Consider the following 12,616-nt stretch of genomic DNA (forward strand, 5'->3'; position numbering starts at 1 on the left):
CTATACTGTAAATTCAGTCTGGTCTATACCTAACCTAAACTAACTATACTGTAAATTCAGTCTGGTCTATACCTAACCTAAACTAACTATACTGTAAATTTCTTTGCATATTATATAAATGCCATAAACATTTTCCATGTATATCTGGGCTTAGTTACAGATTAAGCCCGGGTAACCCACCTACCCAGTGACTCGGCAAAACCAGGCCTCTATATTAGCAGGCTTAGTTACAATGCATTCACACGCACCCTGCACGCGAGCTATAAGCGTACATTATCTCGAATAGCGTGCTTGTGGCTTTTGTATTTATCTTTGTACATAAATATAGCTGAATATTTTTACAGGTTTTGAATCTTAAATAAATTAAAAGCGGCGATAGCCTAGTTGGTTGTGGAACGGACTGCCGAAACGAATGTCCGCAGGTTCAAATCCCAAGGGCACACACCTCTGACTTTTCTAAAAATTATGTGTGTATTATTTGTGAATTATCGCTTGCTGTAACGGTGCAGGAAAACATCGTGAGGAAACCTGCATACCTGAGAAGTTCTCTATAGGCCTCGAGGGTGTGTGAAGTCTACCAATTCGCACTAGGCCAGCGTGGTGGACTAAGGCCTAATCCCTCTCAGTAGTAGAGGAGACCCGTGCTCAGCAGTGGGCAAGTATATAATACAGGGCTGATATTATATTATTTATTATAAATTAAAACCTAATTTTACCTTTATTTTATTGCTTAGATCAGTGAACAAACTGTATACATTAAGTTTTATTGATTTTTATTACATTTTTTGACTAAGATATAATAATGGTAAGGACAGAAAATCATACGTGATTAGTCTATTTATCTATTTGGACAACCAACAAACATAAAACATGGAGAGAATCTGGAGCGTTACACGTTCTAACTCTAGATTACGCCGAACAATAATATTGATAAAAACTTATTAAATTCAAATTATTCTGAAGATTAACTGTAGTAATGAAATGTACGTTGCAATAAAATATTAACGAGAATACATAATACAAATAGTTAATTTAAAATAACGGTCACATTCCATTTTCAAAACACACAAACATTTATAACAACGTTTATTTTGTTTGAGGGCCTGTTTCACAAGTAAATTTTATTTGACAGTTATATTAAATAGGTAAGGTAGATAATAGTTCTTTTGACATTTATTTGGGATTTATTTTTAATTGTGACTTTTGCATTTCTTCGGCTTATACATTTATGTGACGAATAACATTCACTTAAAATTCGGAAATAGACGCTTAAACGTTACCTATTCTGCCATAGTAATGAGAGGGCAGTAAGCCAAAGGCTTTTTATTACTGATTAGAATACTACCAAAATGAGAAATGCATTTTGTTTCATAAACAGTAGTAAGAACAATAAGGTAATCTATTTAACCATGTAAGAGAGCAGAATTCCTTTCTGACTTATTGTTATATCGATTACCAGTATTATTGTTTTGACAAAAATGAAAGAACAAAGCACACAAACGCGTACCATGAGTGTATTCATTTACTTACCTTTTATCTTTATAAATCGATGCACTTACAATAAATTAATGCTAGCGCACATTTACCGTGTTATCTTTTATATTTATCACTCACCTTCCTCTTATTTATGCGCTGTAATATTTCTTTTCGTATATGAGTGAGGTAACTTTTCTTTATAAATTTAAACTGCAACAACAGAACCTACGTATTGTTAGCGATAGAAATATACCTTACAGTGGTAAGTAACCAAGGCAGACTTAGTGAATACTTGTTATTTGAATGTGCTATGTATATGTTGTTCAGTAAAGTTTCATATTCCTCTTTTAAAATAAATACGAGAAAACTATATTGTTCTATGTTTATTACTATTTTATTTTTTATCCATTTTATATTGTGTATATGGTTAATCCGATTCTACCGTCATATAAAACATTTTTTTTTCCTTTTATCTGTATTCCTCCGTTACAAATTGCAATCTATCCATTGAACAATCCACCTTTCAATTTGTACATGTTCCAAAAATATTCATCAGCATTTATCTTTCAATACTCAACGAAACATTTTGAGTTTTTTGAACGAATTCGTTTGGTTTTTAGTTGTTACATTTTTGTTTAACGGATTTAAAAAAAAAGCAGGACGTATTCGACGTGTTTTTTTAATTAACGTTAATCCAGCACGTGGCCTATCCATGTCAGATTTTATCCAATATCGTTTACTCGTTAAACCTTTTCACAATCATTATCATCTATAGTATTTATAATTAAAAAAAGGATAATTCATATTTAATGTTTGTCTGTTTATTTCAGTACGAGTAAAAGAAAACACAATCAGAATTAATATTAGGATAATAAATAGAGTTCCGAGATGTATTATAAGTTGAAATAATTGCTGCCATTTTGTGTAAACCTAATACAAGGCTTAGAAACGTCGGGGAGAAAATAATAAAATAAATCTGTATGTAATATAGTTTTATTTAAATTTCTAATGCAAGAATTTAATAGTCTAAGCGGCGCCTAATTTTCTTGAATCTACGAACTAATTATATTAAAACAACATATTTGGTATCTGAAGGCTGGCTAACTTTACGATTAATAAATAGGTAATATAATAAAATAAAATATATCATTATTCCTGAGATAGTTGTGCACTCTAATAGAAATTAAAAATTAATTTATTCCTTATTTTGCGAGCATACAAATAAACTGCTATAAACAATAATAAAAAACAATTGTATTTTTTTTCGTTCTTTATCATATAGTCTATACTTTAAACTGATTTTGAAAAGAGCATCACATGAGTTTCTTGTCCGTTCTTCTCCGGTGAGAACTGCTTTCCGAACTGGTGGTAGAGTTAATATTGACGGAAAATAATGTATAACATTTTACAGGTTTAAATAAATCATTTCATTCAATACATATTACGGCTTGATTATACCCAACTTATACTTAATTTCAACGCTTACGTCATTAACTGATTATCCTAATTAAAATTACTTACGCACACAAGATAATGGTGTATCAATATCGCGTACATGCCCAATGACCCAATTAACATCCTCCCTAGGGTAAAACAAAAAGGTTTTCGCAAACTATGGTTATATGCGAGCCAATTTGCTGAACCAATTCCGTTAGGTAATCTAGTCAGAGCCCTAAGAATTTTAGGAATCCTTTTCGTAAATTGGTAACGTTTATGTGCGGACTCAGTGTGTAGAACTCTTTTGTGAATGGCTTCGAATCTTGGATGGGGAACGGTTTGGATTAGTTTTGTTTATTTTGTTCGTTATGTTAATTGGTCAAAATTGTCTTTATTTATTACATTGTACATCAAAGGTGAAGGTACAAACATAAAATATGAAATAATAACATTTAGACAAATGGTACAATAGTGTCCTTTATAGGTTTCATACTTCATAACAACATAACAATTTTATAAAAAAATAGGTATAAACTTTATTAAATTCAGTTTTGATGGGCATTGTACCCAGTATTTACTAAACATTATGGGATTTAACATCTCATATACTCATTGTGATGGAGATGAAGCGATCCACATACATCCGTAATTTAAATTTCGGACGATGGAGTTATCTTTTTGCAGTGAAACTGTTTTTAGAATCTTTGTGATTTGAAATTCGATTGCAACGAAAATGCGTCACGATATTTGAAAAAGGAACAGCGTTTAACCAACCTGCATGCTACATTTAACACTTTGTAACCTTTATTCGTATGTTAGTATGTGTTTAATACATGTGTTTGCGCATGCGAATTACAAAGCTCTAATATATTATTTGCGTATTTTATTTATGTGAATATTTTAATCCTAATAAATTAAATTTGCAAGTAATGTTTTAGTATTATACAAAAGATATTAAACGTTACAATTATCCTAATTATGATACTCTATATCAATCTCAATCTCTCGTAAGCTATTTTTCAGAAGATTTTCTATGAGCAGTCTTTGTCATGTAAAAGCCCTGCTCGAGTCGTCATTGAGTTTAAAAACAATGACGGCAATTGGATAGAATCCGATACTTTTTCTCACCCTCACATTTACACGGGTCATGTAAACTGCCACTGGGACATCGCTACGTTCCAACAAAATAACATTCTTTAATTAAACATCGTCAGTAAAGCTAGAAAAGTTAACCGTACATACTAACAATGCCCTTCAAACCTTCATTCGCTCTAACATTAACACTTAAACTAAACAAGATTTCTGCTTAGAATTCGGGGCGTGTGCGAAACACTGGCCGAAAAATGCTTCCCTAGACGAATGGCCGTGGAAATGTGCGCTCGGACCTTCGCTGATTAAATGCTGTCCGTTGATGAATTCATTTAAATGGGAGATCGTCACTATGAGAAGATTTATCTCTAGGGTTGTTCTTGCGTTATTGAGACGCTTGCAGCGAATAATCGAATGAGAATCGATTACAAATACGAGTTAAAGACCCATTCGAATTTTTGACGGCCAATAAAAATAACAGCTGCTGTGTATCTCAATTATAATTTTGTATAGCATGCAGGCTGGATGAACGTTGTTCCTTTTTCAAATATCGTGACGCATGTTCGTTTAATCAAATTTCAAATCACAACGATTCTAAAAAGTTTTTCACTTCAAAAGGATAAGTCTATCGCCCCGAAATTCCGAAATTCTTTTCTATTACAGCAAATCTTAAATCTTGTTTCAATATAATTACAACTTAAACTATAAATGTCAATATTCTTGATTCATTTATTCACCGAATAAATCAATAATTCGTTTCTAAACTAGTTTTTCATATCAATCGAATTTGGTTAATCAATTTTAAATCAACACGCTTTGATATAAAGCTGATATTTGGATCACCTACTCAGTAAACATTGAGTGGCAGTGAACAGCCCACTGGGAATCCTAGATATTGAACGAACCAGATAAGACCAGTGTGGACTAGTTTATTTATAAAACATTTTATTTAATTAAGTAGTACTTTATAATTTTATTTCAAAAATAATATTTTATAGACATGAATGTAAATATACCTGTTAGAGTACAAACTGATTAACATAAAAAGTATAAATTATTAATAGGTAGTTTTTAGAACCATATTACGATGTTAAACTGTTTTGAATACCATTTAGACTATAAATGATTATGATTTAAACAACACAAAAACAATTTACGATATTAGGTTGCGCAAAGAATATTTATCGATATTTATAATAATTATAATATTGACGGAGTTTAAATAATGTATAATACCTTTTAATCCATTTCATGTGCTTCCATTCCATCATCAGTCAAATCGATACCAAATTAATGATACATTCGTTTAAATATTTATTCAAATCAATTTGCTAACTAATAAACTACAATTGATCAAGTTACATTGAAATTATTTTTATTAGATGAATACAAAGTTAATAGGTCAGCCAGAAAAATAACGCTCGCGAGCTACGTGAAACTAATTGAAGTTCTGGAAAAACTAAATTAAGTCGATCCTGCGCATTTAATATTTAAATACTGAGTGAATTTACTTTTTACTTTAGATAATAAGAAATTGTGGCGGGTATTCTGCAATGCAATTACTCTGTTATTGCTACTGAAATTTTCTTAAGGGTATCAAATAAATGATATAGTGTCGTCAACTGATTTTTTTAAATTAAGTATATTTATCAATTTTGATTACCTATAATATCGATTGAGAACTTTTTATTACTTTTAACAAAGTATTCGTTGTTGATAAAAAGGGACACTTTGTTGGCGTTTTGTACTGCAGCGCTCTGAGGTCGTGGGTGCGAATCCCGGGTCGGGAAAAGTGATATTTGAGTTTTTCTATTCAGTATCAGCCCGGATTCATTAATTTGTCCCCGATATGGATAGGCTAGGCAAGTACATCATGGGACGTAACACACTTAGCGAAATGTGTGCCCAGTTTGCACCTCTACATACCTCTACATGTATAAAAAGCGAATAATTTACCCAAAAACTAACATGAATCACACATAACTATAACTTATAACAACCCTTATCAAACCCAATATCAACTTAAAAAACGTCATTTATCTAAGTAATAGACCGTTTATATGCAAGATTATCTCATTCACGGCTAATTTATACACTGAAAATATTTTAACGTCAGTATGTCCCTGGACAATAGGTTTAAAAACCCCGCCCAAGGGTGCTCTCTCATTATCATTTAAAGTGCGGCAAATGCTCGCCTCTGATAACAGATTATGCAAATTTGGATCAAATTGTTAGTGGCCAGAGATTTGTTCGACTAATCCAGGGGTCTTTGGAAGTGTTGCGATACAGTCTGGATTTATGTGGGATTTAATTTGAGTTAGAGTTATGTGCTTTGAAAGGAGTGCAATTAATGTAGTAAAAAATAGAATTTTAGAAAAGTTAGCCCTATAAAATATTCTGGCCCTGTTGTCCATCAATTATAATCGGCCCAGAACCAATTTTTATCAAATTATATACAGGATGTCCCAGAAAATAGTGTTAAGCGGAGGTCCAGAGATAGAGCATCCTCTTTTGGGGTATCCCTAAATCACCCCCATGTATGTTCGCAATCTTATTAAATTTAGTAGTGAGACTCTATCTCCAAAGATTCCGATTATCACAAAACTGCGCCATCTACCGACAATATATTCAATTATTTATAGAATCCCCTGTTAAAATTAGATTCAAATTTAGAACACCAATTCAAATGTAGAACACGAACCTCTCAATAAGTGCGCTAGGCTTCTTGGCCGATAAAAAACAAAAACAAAGCATCAATAAAACCACGTGTAAAAATAAAAACTTTATTTGAAGCAACAAAACATCCATGACCTTAGTCTCAACATAAACTATCGTATTTGATACATGGCTGATTTTTTAATCATCAAATATGTTATTTTTAGGAAAATAGATAACAGATACTAATTAAAACAACAATTGTATGAATAAAGTTGCCCTATAGTTTGACCTTCATATTCCGTCTGGTTATAATTTATAAATAATCATATGACGATTGAAAAATCACATGGCTCAGAAGAGTCAGATCTACCACTAATATATTCTCGTGAACAGCTGCTAGTATATTTAATATTTACAGATAAATCATACAAATAAATGCAGACTATAGATTAAATATCGATACAATAAAATAATAATTTCACATATACTTGCTGACAAAAAATGACGCACTTTTGAAACAGAAATACTGTAAATATTTAAACTTTTATTATTGTATGATATTTAATTATCATTGTATTAAATATAATACAATGATAAAAAGTTTTAAAGAGGTAGCGTTTTTACTACAGTGTTGTCGTTGGAACTAGATACCAGAAAATATATAAAAAAAAAAACTTTTTACTAATAGCAAGGTAAAAAGGCCATATTTTATATTGAATAAATCACAAAACTTACTTGTAATATTTTTTTTGTCCACATGTGTATAGTACAACCAACATGTCCATGATATTTTAAGATTAGGAACATTATCATCAACAAACATTATATATACGTGTAAAATGCAGTTCGGTAATTTTTTGGAGGCTACATAGTTAACAAATTATATTTTTATGCATGCCACAGTAATAAAAACCAAATTAGAAAAGAATTAGGGGCCAGATAATATACAATTTCCTTAACATTCATTGAACTTGCCCTTAATACGCGACGGTGACAAATACAATTAACTATCGTTTATAATAAACACTCCCAATCGCTTTTCCGATCCGTCGCAAGAATGGACCAATCAGAGCAAAGTATTTTTGACGTTTACAAATAACTTATTTTCATTGGTTTATTCTCGGAATGAGACCAAAAATTAAAATTGGAACAGAATCGCCTGTAGATTCAGTTAGGATGCGGAATCATCAGTTACTAAGGTAACAAACGTTTGAGATATTAGTGAGACAAGCTTACCTTGTGTCTGGAGATAGAAAAGTTAACGATTTTTTTAAAGAAAAATAATGCTATGGAAAAATGCTTCTATAACTGGTGCTAAATTGTTGTATTTTCTGATAAACAATATTTTATTGCTGCCTTCAATGTACGGATTTTAATACTTTGTGCTTGAAGCTCTATGGAGAATGGGTAAGGAATAAATATAATAAAATAAAACGATAAAACGCTGTCATGAATTATACAAAATAATATTTACAAAATCAGAGAACCATTCTCACCAAATATAAAAAGTCAAATAAAAATTGCTCTTTACTCAATATGTTGTAAGTACTTTAAAATATATTTTAGCACACATATATTCCCTATAAACATAGACAATCATCCCTGCGTTATTACCATAGACAATTAGGTTTTAAGCTCGAAAAAACATTGTACGGCTATTTTACATGGAATAAAAACATACATATCCGACTAACATTTATTGCATCTAATATAATCGCTCAGTGAATATGAAGATACCAAATTAAAGTGGTATTGCTGATCGCAATTCTTCTAAATACTGTTTACCTTCAAGTGCGACGAGGGATAAAGGGTAGCTCATGAAACCATCAAGAAATAAAAAAAAAACTTATCATGCTCAAAACTGTTCATATTATTTTTAATAAAAGCAATACTTTTATTCTCCTTGTCAGTAGACCAATCTTGCAATCATGTTTTTACTTTTCCACAAATTTATGGTACACTCCAATTATATTCAAAATAATCTGATTTCGCATGCTTCTTTGTGCCTGATATTTTGATAGGTCACATTATAGGACGGAGATAAGGTCAATACACTGTGTTTTATCCCCTAAAAGCGCATTTATTTGCCTACATTTAAGTTTGAACTGATTTAATGTATTTATTGAGCGTTTGGCGTTCAGTTATTATAAAATGTATTGCAACTACTGAGATAAAACAGTTTCATATCGTGAGATAAACTACTGTAAATATTTCTATACCTCCAGATAAGGCTTTTCATCAGTCAGTTTCATTTTTGTAGTAAATTCTTTTCAAAATCCACATAAAAGAAACTTCTATCTAGTCAGATCGCATTATGAAATAGTCAACAAAAAATCGTCACATTAATAATGGAATCGCGTCGTGTTATGAGGATATCCATTTTTTGCACTTTTTTTTTTAGTAAAATGCTCACTGAACTGCGCACTTTTGCTATCGGTATATCGATAACTTGTTCCTACTTTTCATTCAGTCCATTATATTAGTATAGGCATTTCAGCTGAAATCATACCATAAGCTGTATAATTTGTTGTTGATACATACATACAACTTTATGCTAATATATTAGAATGTCGCGTCCACTGATACTACCAAATATAAGGTAATTTGTCACTATCACCCAAAAAAATCACAAAACACCATTCCATATCTGGATCGAAGGACCAAAACTTATCGACGCCAATTTAATTTTTTAATCACTATTACATCGATGAATGTACACATAGCTTTAAATCTACACTGTTCTTAACCTTGCCTCTCGACTCTGAGCTGTTTCAATCACCTTTCAAAATCAATGTCCAGTACACATTAATTCTCCTTAGCCTCGCCGGGTGCTCCGACCATGAACCACCTGGTGCGCGCCTTTACCGCGACGTCGCGTACCAGACGTTTCTTGTCGTCCAGCGCCGGCGCAAGGCCGATCAGCATGTCCTGTTTGTACGGGAGGATGACGGACGTTGGATACGTATTCGCCACATGCGCCAGGAACCGTAGGCTCATTATTCGTACATCCTGGAATGATATAATTATTATTTGATATGAGAAAAACAGATAGAAAATTAGGTTTGGCGCGATTAGTTCTGAATTTATATAAATCGTTTCGAAAAAAATCGATATAAAATATGATGGATACTAAGACCGCCTTAGGCATAAAAAATATTCTTTATAAGTTATAGTCCTGAATTTGATCTCATAAATAAGGCACATCCTGAAATTTAAAGCCACATTCCTATCCATTGCTAATTTAAAAAAGAAAACATCGTGGGAAATCCTTTTAGTTCTCCAAAATCAACTAAATTAGTTTATAGTTTTGCATGTATCAATAACTCTCATTACACTTGAGTGGACAAAAGGCTAACCCTATTAAGGAATATGCCCAGACGTAACCCAATATAAAAAAATACCTATACTAAAACTAGTAGAGACCGATGCCCAGAGATAGACCAATAAAACAGATCTAATAAACTCACCATAGACCCTTCATACTGTGCTAAAGCTGTGAGGCGCGGAAGTAAACTCTGCATACTATCGACAACTGATGCATTTTAATGTCAACCAAATGTAATAACAATCCAATCATTATAATCAATAGGTGTTTATTGTTGTATATTACTGAATCTATTATTATCCTTGCGATCTGTAAATAATAATTAAACATTTAATATCGATATTTTAATCGATTTGCCGTATCGATACTGCTTTAGAAAACAAAATGAAAACTACTTAATGCATAAGCTTCCACGTGAACTCAATGCGTTTTATTTCACCTGTATTTATAAACAAACAAAAAATATTGTTTCTTTTTTATTATTTGATATCTATATATTTATACTGTTACTCAACTAGTCATTTATCAGTTGTATTTTGTTAATATAAGGAGCATACCAAAAAATATAATATTATACATGTATATCAAAGTTTATTATATAATTTAATATTTCCGAAATCTCACCTTGTCCAATTCACCGATAAACGCGCTCCGAGGCGTTTGTTCCAAAATGCCCAAGCTAAATAGTAATCCTCCTTCACGCTCGCATCCAATTCTCCTATACTTTGTGAAAACTTAAAGAACTCCACAAACACCCTCTGTTTGTACACAGGGCTCACCCTACAATGCTGACTCTGCCGTCAGATAATGTGTGTTGAATCCGACATTATCAGTTTAACAGCATTAGCTACGTCTTTACTGTGGTTCGGATTGTTCATGAACTGTGTTATCTGCAAATTGAAATTGGATGATTTTTAGTAATAATTAAATATACTTATGTACCTTGACTTATAATAAGTGCAACTATATATTCGCCTACATGATGAATAAAGCATTTTATTTATTTATTTTTTGTACTCAGCTTTCTCTCAGTAAAACTAATCTGAAGGAATGATGATACTTTTCTTAAGGGTGTTATTATTAAATTGTGATAGGGTTCAATTTATTGTAATGGAACTTTCATTGACGCAACCGTGAGCAAAATATAATTCTATCTTTAAGAACTAACTGAAATAACGTATCTAAACGATACTAGTGTCGATCCATTACCACCCACAAAATCATAATATTTACCTTCTGAAACCACTCCGTGTACATCACACTGCCTCTCATGACCAAAGCTTTTGTCACCCACGCGTAAAGCATTAACAGACGATCGGACACACCCACTTCCATCTCCAATTTACTATTCAACATCTCATAAACAACTTCAAACGGCTCTCCAAAATCGGCTTTATTCAACATCTGAGCCAATAGGCTTGCTGCACTGTATCTCACTTTTTCATCATCAACATTAAGAGCTAGAGTTGTGGAAAGACGTACTATACCTTTAGTATAACTTCCACTAACGCCTTGTCTTAAGGAACCATACAATGCCTCTATTAGATAAAAATAATTTGCACATTCAGCACATTTTGCTATAGCCCTTTGAGTATGTCTATCAACTACATCTTTTTGTTTATCTGCTGGTAAATTCGCTACTAATCTATTAACTAATATAAAACCGTCTTCTGAAACACGATTGTGTAGATCTTGTTCTGTATACAACCAGTTGATTACTTTGTCTATAAGCCCGTGATCACTTTCGATTTCAACTACTTTATTTTCTGGATACAATTGCTTATCTAAAATACTTTCGCTCAGAGCCTCTACGACTTGACAAGCGTCTTCATCGTTCGAAACAATCATTTTTAACATCTCTTCAAGTATTACTTTAGTGAAATCGTCGATGCTAGCTAAATTTGAGAGCAGTCGAGCACGTTTCTGCAAAGTAGCTTTGTCTTCTGTCAAATTGTTTACATCAAATTTGCCTCTGACCACATAATCCATGATCATTTCAGGATACTTCCTAGCTATTACATTAATTGTTTTTATACTCAATTTAAGCACGTCATCATCCCGAGAATGCTGAATGAAACTAACAAGAATTTCCACAAACGGCAACACCAAATCAGATTTCAATAGATCCTTCACTTTTAACAATGTTTTGAGTCCCACAATTTGAAAATCTTTCTGCGTTAAACTCACGGCTTTCAGACATAGTCCTGGTATTTCGTAAATATGATCACCAATGCTATCTAGAACATCCCAGTTTTTAACTATTCCATACAAATCCGCCAGAAATCTAAGCTTGCCATTTGGAGTTTGTCTGTCACTCTATATTCGGTGTAAGCAATACCTGCTGGCACCATAATCTTTGTGATTATGATACAAGATTCTTTTGTCGCGTTTGAAGCTGTGATCAACACTTTGGTTGCGTGTGTAAAATGGCCTAATGTTGTAGCATCAGCTATCTCTTTGCATTGTTATTATTATCCCTTTGAGGAAGTTCTCAAATTCTTGGCCAGTGTTTGCTTGAGTCGCTTGAACAACAATGAGGCTTGAGAGTGCGTCAAGAGCACCCATTCTCATCTCATCGTCTGTCTTCTGCATTACATCTGTGTGAATCGTAGACCACAACCTTTTAGGAAT

At 32.4% G+C, this 12,616-nt stretch overlaps 2 protein-coding genes across 2 annotated transcripts; both read right to left on the bottom strand.

Moving 5' to 3' along the window:
* Nucleotides 1-7,554: 7,554 nt before the first annotated feature.
* Nucleotides 7,555-10,699, bottom strand: LOC119193120 (MMS19 nucleotide excision repair protein homolog; the record flags this gene model as incomplete). Its single annotated transcript, XM_037446778.1, is given in 4 exon segments — nt 7,555-9,669; nt 10,128-10,201; nt 10,204-10,294; nt 10,610-10,699. Coding segments are annotated over 4 exon segments (459 nt in total), but the record flags the coding sequence as incomplete, so codon positions are not given.
* Nucleotides 10,700-10,785: 86 nt separating this feature from the next.
* On the bottom strand, nt 10,786-12,301 carry LOC119193119 (the record flags this gene model as incomplete). Its single annotated transcript, XM_037446777.1, has 2 exons — nt 10,786-10,875; nt 11,219-12,301. Coding segments are annotated over 2 exons (1,173 nt in total), but the record flags the coding sequence as incomplete, so codon positions are not given.
* Nucleotides 12,302-12,616: the final 315 nt, after the last annotated feature.

The sequence above is a fragment of the Manduca sexta genome, unplaced genomic scaffold, assembly GCF_014839805.1.
Source record: "Manduca sexta isolate Smith_Timp_Sample1 unplaced genomic scaffold, JHU_Msex_v1.0 HiC_scaffold_3620, whole genome shotgun sequence".
Taxonomy (NCBI): domain Eukaryota; kingdom Metazoa; phylum Arthropoda; class Insecta; order Lepidoptera; family Sphingidae; genus Manduca; species Manduca sexta.